Source organism: Drepanopeziza brunnea, assembly GCF_022702325.1.
Source record: "Drepanopeziza brunnea f. sp. 'multigermtubi' strain 214-2 chromosome Unknown ctg2, whole genome shotgun sequence".
NCBI lineage: Eukaryota > Fungi > Ascomycota > Leotiomycetes > Helotiales > Drepanopezizaceae > Drepanopeziza > Drepanopeziza brunnea.
Window position 1 is genome coordinate 1,056,648 of NW_027094065.1, and position 8,669 is coordinate 1,065,316.

The 8,669-nt window shown below is 40.7% G+C and overlaps 1 protein-coding gene across 1 annotated transcript; it reads right to left on the reverse strand.

Moving 5' to 3' along the window:
- Positions 1-7,152: 7,152 nt before the first annotated feature.
- Positions 7,153-7,920, reverse strand: L3040_001516 (uncharacterized protein; the record flags this gene model as incomplete). Its single annotated transcript, XM_066156778.1, has 1 exon — positions 7,153-7,920. One exon carries the CDS (start codon positions 7,918-7,920, stop codon positions 7,153-7,155), a length of 768 nt encoding a protein of 255 aa, XP_066012796.1.
- Positions 7,921-8,669: the final 749 nt, after the last annotated feature.

The window sequence follows — 8,669 nt, forward strand, 5'->3', positions numbered from 1 at the left end:
ACTATTAGTATTTCCTTCTTCTTTTAAACTAGCACGTTCCGTAAGTTATCTAAGATCACTTTATGCTTGTCTATATTAGCTAATAAGAATAAAAAGAGTACGTCGCTCTTTATAACGTAGAACTCTACTTGACTTAAAGGCGTTTCTAAGGTAATTGCTTTAATAGAGATAGCAGAGCTAATTTTATACTTGACGGACTTCTTTTTTGCTCGAGATGTATCCAATTAGACTTCGAAGTACTTCTTTTAAAGTGCTCGTAGTTAGAGCAAGCTAGCGGTAAAGAAATTAGCTACTCCGCTATCAATTATAAGGCTTATAAACACGTTTTTAAAGTACTTAAAGGCTATGTAAGTCTTTGCTTTGCTCGCGGGCACGTTTTGGGTCTCGATTTAGCTAGTAAGGGCGTGGAATGCCGTTTAAATCTTTAGTTGCTTATATACTTCGTTAGCGTTAAAAGTGCCGTAAGTAGTTACAAAACCTTTTAATATGTTAGCGTGGCTGCCTGATTCGGGTAGCTCGTCTAGTAAGCTTGCGATAAACTGATCGAATTCTTCCGTGGATACAAGTGGCAAGCCTTCGATCGATGCTACGTATTAAGAGAATTTGCTTTTCGTCACCTTTTTTGCGTCCTTAGAGCTCTGGAACTTGGCGACGGATGCTTTACGCTCGTCGAGGGTATAGTTGGTACTCTAGCAACTTGGCTTCTTGCAAACAAAACACCTTTTTTCACCTTTAGTAGCCTTGGCAGCTTTCTTACTTCCGAAATATTAACGGTCTTAAATAAAGCACTCGTATTCTTCGTCTAAATCGGAGTCAGCTTTTGAAGTGTTATGAGAGCAAGTGTGATCGTGTGGCTCGCTAGAGCTCGCGTAAGCTTTACTCGCCTTGGCGAGAGGTCGGGAGGTCTTAATAGCAAACGCAATTGCTCGACGAATATTAGCAACTGCCGCGGTAAAGGTAAAAGCAGGATTCATTCGTGCAATCGTAGTTTTTAGCACGTTTTTATTGTCACCAACGGTGACCTAAGATAAATTCCAGTGGTTGTAGTAGTTAGTCATCCAATGGATGTGGTGGTTAGTCATCCAGTCACGTGAGACTATTCTATACCGATCTGACAGGATTTCTGAGCGTGCCAAGACTTTTATTCCATGTCAATCTATTGAACTTTTTTCGGAACGGGTCGGCCCGAATTAAATATGAAACACAGCTAGGCTTAATTCAGCCACCGCCATCAATTCTGCCGTACGTAAGGCTGCTATACGTAACCTACGTAAGGCTGCTACACGTAACGCACGTCGCTGCCACACGTAACGCACGTCGCTGGCACTGCCTTACGTAATACGTAAAGCACTGCAGCTAGGCTGCCATACGTAGCCTACGTAAGGCTGCCACACGTAACCTACGTAAAGCTGCTATACGTAACCTACGTAAGGCTGCTATACGTAACCTACGTAAGGCTGCCACACGTAACCTACGTAAGGCTGCCAGTGTGCCACACGTAACGCACGTCGCTGGCACTGCCTTACGTAATACGTAAAGCACTGCAGCTAGGCTGCCATACGTAGCTTACGTAAAGCTGCTATACGTAGCCTACGTAAGGCTGCCACACGTAACCTACGTAAAGCTGCTATACGTAACCTACGTAAGGCTGCCACACGTAACCTACGTAAGGCTGCCAGTGTGCCACACGTAACGCACGTCGCTGCCTTACGTAACGCACGTCGCTGGCACTGCCTTACGTAATACGTAAAGCACTGCAGCTAGGCTGCCATACGTAGCTTACGTAAAGCTGCTATACGTAACCTACGTAAGGCTGCCACACGTAACGCACGTCGCTGCCTTACGTAACGCACGTCTTTGCCTTACGTAACGCACGCTGCTGCCTTAAATATAAGTAATTTGCAAAAGGGTCAGGGACTTCCTTAATAAAAAGGGGGGTTTAAAAGGGTCCCCCCCTTATATTAAATCATTAAATATAAGTAATTCGCAAAAGGGTATAGGATTTCTTAGTAAAAAGGGGGGTTTAAGGGGGTCCCCCTCTTATATAAAATTATCAAATATAAGAAATTCGCAAAGTGGTCTAGAGTTTCTTTAGAAAAGGGGTTTTAAACGGATTCCCCTTTTATAATAAATTATTAAATATAATTAATTCGCAAAAGGGTATAGGATTTCTTAGTAAAAAGGGGGGTTTCAAAGGGTCCCCTCCTTATATAAAATTATTAAATATAAGTAATTTGCAAAAGGGTCTGGGACTTCCTTAATAAAAAGGGGGGTTTAAGGGGGTCCCCCCCTTATATTAAATTATCAAATATAAGTAATTTGCAAATGGGTCTGAGGTTTCCTTAATAAAAGGGGGGGTTTAAGGGGGTCCCCCCCTTATATTAAATTATTAAGTATAAGTAATTCGCAAAAGAGTTTAAGGTTTCCTTAGTAAAAACGGGGGTTTAAAGGGACCCCCCCCTTATAATAAATTATTAAATATAAGTAATTCGCAAAAGGGTCTGAGGTTTTCTTAGTAAAAAGGGGGGTTTAAGGGGGTTCTCGTCTTATATTAAATTATTAAAATATAAGTAATTCGTAACAGGGTCTAAGGTCTCCTTTATAAGAAGAAGTATTTAAAGAGGGTTTTTTTTTATAATAAATAATTAGATAAACTATTTCTTGCGCCAATTACTTTTAGATTTATTCAGTTTCTATTATTATTTATTTTTTATAATCTACTTAAATATATAAAGATTTTTATAAATCGAATAATTAGCTCGTTGGTGACACTACAAAGAACTTGGTCCTTTGCCCTGGGGCCTGGTAAGCTGAATACAGCTTATTAGCAAGACTTCGATCATCCTTTAAACTTGGTCGTAAAGAGCTTTGAATGCCCTTAAGCTCTTTAGCGAGCTTTTTAAAGCACTCGCTAAGCGAGGTCCTTAAATTCTTTTTCTTAACTAAATTCAGCGAAATTTCTTTTTAGCAGTCGTATTTTGCTTGCCGCCGGTAATTAGTTTCGAAGTGGTCTTTTACCGCAATAGCATTAGCCTTGAATGTCGAGAGCTTAGCCTTAATCATATGATTATAATAAAAAGTTATAGCCTCTTTTGTAAGCATAATCGAGAATGCTATTAAGTAGTCGTCTAAGGTCAAACCGTATCGACTTGCTTAATTAATAAAAATCTTTAATTATGTTTTAAAGTCATCGTCGGATCTCGAATACTTTAGCTTTTTAAGAAAGCTTCGCGCGAACAAAGCTAAATCTTTTGCTTTTAAGTAAAGGTCCGTTGCTCTTAGCTTAAGGAAATCGTCTTTATTATCGTTAAAGGCGCTTAGAATGCCGTACGCAAGTGTGCTTTACTTAGCTAATAGTTTAATCGGTAAAGAGTTACCGATATAATTGCCGGTAGTCCGTCTTTTTCTAAGGTCTTTAAAAGGCTCATTTCCGAATCCGAAGTCTTTTAAAAGTCCGTTTTCGAATCCTTTTAATAGTCTAAAAAGACTGTTCTTACCTTTTTTATATCCGTGTTCTCGATCTCTTTGCTAATCTCTTTCGTTTCTTCTTCGTCGGTTATCGTTAAGATCGCTAAAGTCATTCGGATCATCGGCTAGTGCTCTAGCTTAATAATATTTATATTTTTAAACGCGCTCTTAGCGATTCTTATACTTTTAGTTTCTCTTTTGCTAATACGTAGCTTTTTAAAAGATATAAGTAGCTTATCGGTACGTCTGAAAGTGTTAAATCTTCTTTTCGAGTTGCTAAAGTTAAGTATAGAAATCTGCACGCTATCTTTAGTAAAAGCTGATTTTGTCCGGAATGCTCTTAGGTTTTAGCGGGTCTTCTTTTAGCGTATAGCTGCTATTGCTTCGCGTATTGTCAAGCCCGATTATATTTTCGAAGCCGTTATTATTGCTACTCGGTCTTGGTTTTTAAGAAACCCGGTTATAGCTTTTAAAAAAAAGGTTTAAAAGCCGTTAAAGCGATTTTGGCTTTTGTTATATAATTAGCGTATTGCGTAGCGATTATTAAATTAAAGATAAGTACGCTAAAGCGCTTCGTCGTAGCCTTTCGTTAGATTATATAGCGTAAGTTTGTAATTCCGCTATTTGCTTTGCTATATCTTTTATATTTCGTTTTATATCTTTCTTCTCTTTTAAAAACTCTTTTCGTAACCTCCGAATCTCTTTTTCTTCTTTTTTCTTGCTTAAGATCTTCTTTTCTTTTTTTTTTAAGCTTTTCGAAAGTAGTAAAGGTAGCTAAAGCGTATTATCTTTGTTATCCGTAAGGTTTTCGGCGGTCTACTTTAAATCGAGGCTTAAAGGTGTTGCTTATTGCTCTTTTATTTCTTCGAAAGTCTATTAATATTGCTGCTCGTCGTTCAAAAGCTTAATTATCTTATTAGCGTAACCCTTTTGCTTTAAAAAGCACCACACGCTTTTAAATAGCAAATGTTCTTTAAAGCTAATAAAAATAGCATACTTAAAGCTTCGTCTTGTATTATCCTCCGTCATCGTAAAGCTTATTTAATCTTAGCGTAAGAAAGCGTGCCGGAATAAGCTCTATAAGTCGTAATCTTTTAGCCTTTTACACTTCGCATTTAAGAAGTCTTTTATCATCGCTCGAGCCGTGATCTTATTATTTAGCTTTGCGTATAATAACTCGTTTAAGTCAAATGAGATGCTCGACATCTCGTTATTTAGCCCTTCCGATAGCTTTAAGAGCCTTGAGTATAATAGTTCTTTTGGCTGAATAGCTAAAGGTTTCGTAAGTGGTAATAAGACTCGAAAGGTATAATACTTTACTACTCTTTGTCGGCTAGACTCCTTACTTAAAGGTCCAATTGCTCGATCGGCCATAATTATTGTCTGGTTGTGTGTAAGTCGATTTAAATTGGTTAAGTTGCTATATATAGCAAGCGCGGCTCTTATAGCGTTAAGGGTTGTATAAAAGTGACTTGGTTCGGAATCACTTTTCCGTAAGAATAAAGAAAAATCGGTAGTATAAGCAAGCGACTTAATACGGAATCGCTCTTCCGTTGTAAAAAGAAAGAAGTATCGTAATGAAAGATATCTTCGCTATAAAGTATTCCTAGCTTCTTTGTGATTAATCACTTAATAGTAAATCAACTACTAATCAGTGTTGGATTGCTTCCAAGCGATTAAGAATATATATTCGTAACTTCGTAAAGTCGTTAAAGTACTTGCAATTGCAAAACACTCGGTTAATAAGATATTTGAATTCTGTCTGCTCTTTAAGATTCAAAGGAGCTGATTCCTTCTATAAGATTAAAAGGAATCACGTGCACTAACTAACTAATAGGTTTACTTGTCAAGTTAAGGGTCCCTTGACTGCTGATATGCTAAGCGAAGCATGCCAAGTGACCCGTGAACCATGGTTCACGGGTGAGCTTTCCCTAACTACTACTACTAGCTAGCTAAGGTCGATATGGAGATACCGACAGTTAACATAAGCTTACGGTTCATTTAAGACATTGATTTAGCGTAGTCTTTAGAAAAAGTGTTTTTCGTAAAGCGAAGAAATAACGGCTTTACGAAAAGGTAAATAAAAGAAAAAGGTTTAACGATCTTAAAAAAAGAAGCGAAAAAAAGACGATTTTAAAAAGAAAAAAGTGATTTTACGATTATCGTTGCTACTTGATTTACTCGTGAACTATAGTTTATAAGTAAATTAGCGTCGTAAGCTTTTTAAAGGCGGTCTAAGGCTCGATCACGCTTGTTAGCGTCGTATTAATAGCGAGCGTTTACTTTACGCTAATTAAAGTGTGTAATCTCGATAGGTTTAGCGTAAATAGCGGTCGAAAGGTTAAAACGAAGCTAATAGAGCTTGCGGCGAGCGCAGTCAAAGAGAATTTAATGCTTAGCTAGCTATGCTCGTTCGAGGATCACGTTATGATTTCTAAAGTTAATGATAAAAAAAAGAGTAAAAGATTAAACGCGCTTGTCAATCGTAAAATTGAGAAGTGCAAAATGTAAGATAATAGTTCTACGAGCTTTATTATATAATTTAATAAAGAATAGAGCCGAAAGAAGTTGAATCAAAAGTTTAAAAAAGAAAGAAAATGATTTGAGTAGCGTTAAGTTAATTAGCGCGTACTTATTAGCTCTTGAGTCGAGCAAAGCAGATACTTTATACGAAAGGCCATTCTTAGTAAAAGTGTTGGATCGCCGGTAGCGATCTCTCGTAATATATTCGTAAAAGTCGTGACGTCGTCAAAGTACTTGCAATTGCAAAACACTCGGTGGTAAAATACTCAATTGTTGCTTGTTGTTCTAGTTGATTGATCTGCTTTAAGAAAGCTGACTCCTTCTATACAATAGGAAGGAGTCACGTGTACTAGCTAAATACTAGGTTTACAAGCAGGTTAAGGGGGGTCCCCGGACCTATCACAAGCTAAGCGAAGCATGCTTAGTGGCCCGTGAACCCTGGTTCACGAGTGAGCTCCCCCCAACTACTATTTACTAGCTAAGGTCGATATAAATATACCGACACCGGCAAAACTTTCTTTGGCAAACAATGCTTTGCCAACTATTATATCGACCGAAAAGAAGGAAGGTAGTAAATAAATAAAAAAACAACAAAAATTCAAACGCAAGGAACAAAGAAAATCCTTCTTAAAACAAGCCCCCTCTTTCCTTTCAAAAAACCCGTCACTTTGCGAAGTGCTCGCAGTGCTCCCCTCCGTATTGGCAGCCTTGAATAAAACACTCGTACTCGTTCTCAAGGTCGTCGGAATCAGCCTTGCTTGAGGTTTGAGAGGAGTGCTAAGGAGAGTGCTGAGAAGAGTGCTGAGAGGAGTGCTGAGCAAATGGCTCGCTAGAGCTCGCGTAAGCTCTGCTTGCTTTGGCGGGAGGTCGTAAGCTCTTACTCTCAAGAAGAGGTTGAATGATCTCAATTGCAAAAGCAATTGCTCGGCGAATGTCAGCAACTGCGGCGGTAGAGGTGGAAGCAAGGTTCATTCGCGCAATAGTCGTCTCTAGCACGTTTTTACAAGCTAAATACAGCTTGTCAGCGAGACTCTTATCGTCCCTCAGACCTGGTCGTAGCGAGCTCTGAATGCCCTTAAGCTCCTTAGCGAGTTTTTCGAAGCACTCGCTAAGCGAGGTCCCTGGATTCTCTTTTCTAACCAATTCTAGCGAAATTTGCTCCTAGCGGTCGTAGTTTGCTTGCCGCCGGTGGTCAGTCTCGAAGTGGTCCTTTACCGCAATAGCGTTTGCCTTGAAGGTAGGTAGCTTAGCCTTGATCACGTGGTTGTAATAGAAGCTAATAGCTTCCCTCGTAAGCATAATAAGGAACGCCGCTAAGTAGTCGTTTGAGGTCAATCCGTACCGATTTGCTTGGTCTGCGAAAATACTCAGCTGAGTTTTAAAGTCATCCTCGGGACCTGAATATTTCAGCTCTTTAAGAAAACTCCTTGCAAATAGAGCTAATTCTTTCGCCCTCGGGTGTGGGTTTGCCGTTCCTAGCTTAGGGAAGTCATCTCCATCGTCGTTAGGGTCGCTTGAGGTGCCGTACGCAGGTGTGCTGTGCCTGGCTAGCACTCGGGTCGAAAAAGGGGTGCTGGTAAAGGGTCGGTTTGGCCCAGGTCCGCCGAGGGGTTCGTATCCTCGTCCAGGGTCTTGTCCAGGGTCCCTTGGCGGCTCATTTCCGAATCCAGGATCCCTTGGAGGTCCGTTTTCCCCTCCCTTCGTCGGGCCACCGTGTCCTCCTCCTCTTCCTCCGTGCCCATTCCACTCGCTTCCCCCTCTATTCCCTCCTTCTAGATCACCGTCCGAGCTATCTGGATCGCTAAGGTCGCTAGCAAGGGCTTGCTCCCTTTTCTGCTCGTATCCTTGGGCTCGGCCTTGACGGTATCCATTGCCCTGGTATTCCTCTTGTCGATACGTAGCTTCCTGGTAGGTCCGAGGGTATTGCATTCCCCTCTCGGATTGCTGGGGTTGGGCACGGAAATCTGCACGCTGTCCTTAGTAAGAGTAAAATTTGCTCGGAACCTCGTCTTGCTGCTTTTCAGCGCATTCTTTAGGTGACAAAATCGCTGGCTGAAGTAATAAAGGGACGGGAGACGGAAGAGATTCGCGAGAACTTCGCCTTGATAATTGCCTTGCTGCCTTAGCTGCCTCGAGCTCTTCCTTGTGCCTTGTAGCCTCCTCGATTTTCTCCTTACGCTGTTGCGCGTCCCTCGTAATCGTCAAATTACGGAGGTCGTCGAGGTCTTGCGCAATAGCGTTATTTTAACGTCGGAGCTTTTCGTTTTCCTTTTCGAGTATGCTTTAAGGCGAGGAATTCGAAGGTTCGTCGATGATTTTAGTAAGACGAATAAAGCCTGATTGATTAGGAAACCTCTCGACCTGCTTCCTTTAAATTTTAGCGACTTCTTCAGTTTGTCGATTAAAGCGTGCAATAGTAACCTCGTTCCACTTTGAGTCAAATCCCTCGATTGCTGCTTGCTGCGCTCGCTGTTCCTCCCAGGTCCATTAGTGCTCTTCCATTTAAATAACTGAGGCTAGTCCATTAGCGTAGCCTCTCTGCCTTAAGAGGCACCAAACTCTTTTAGACATTAAGTGATCCCTTAAGCTAATAAGCAGCGTAAACTTGTTTCCTCGGCCGTGTGCTTATTTAGCGGCTAACGAGAACTCGTTCGCGCTTTATTTAGCAAACGCGTATC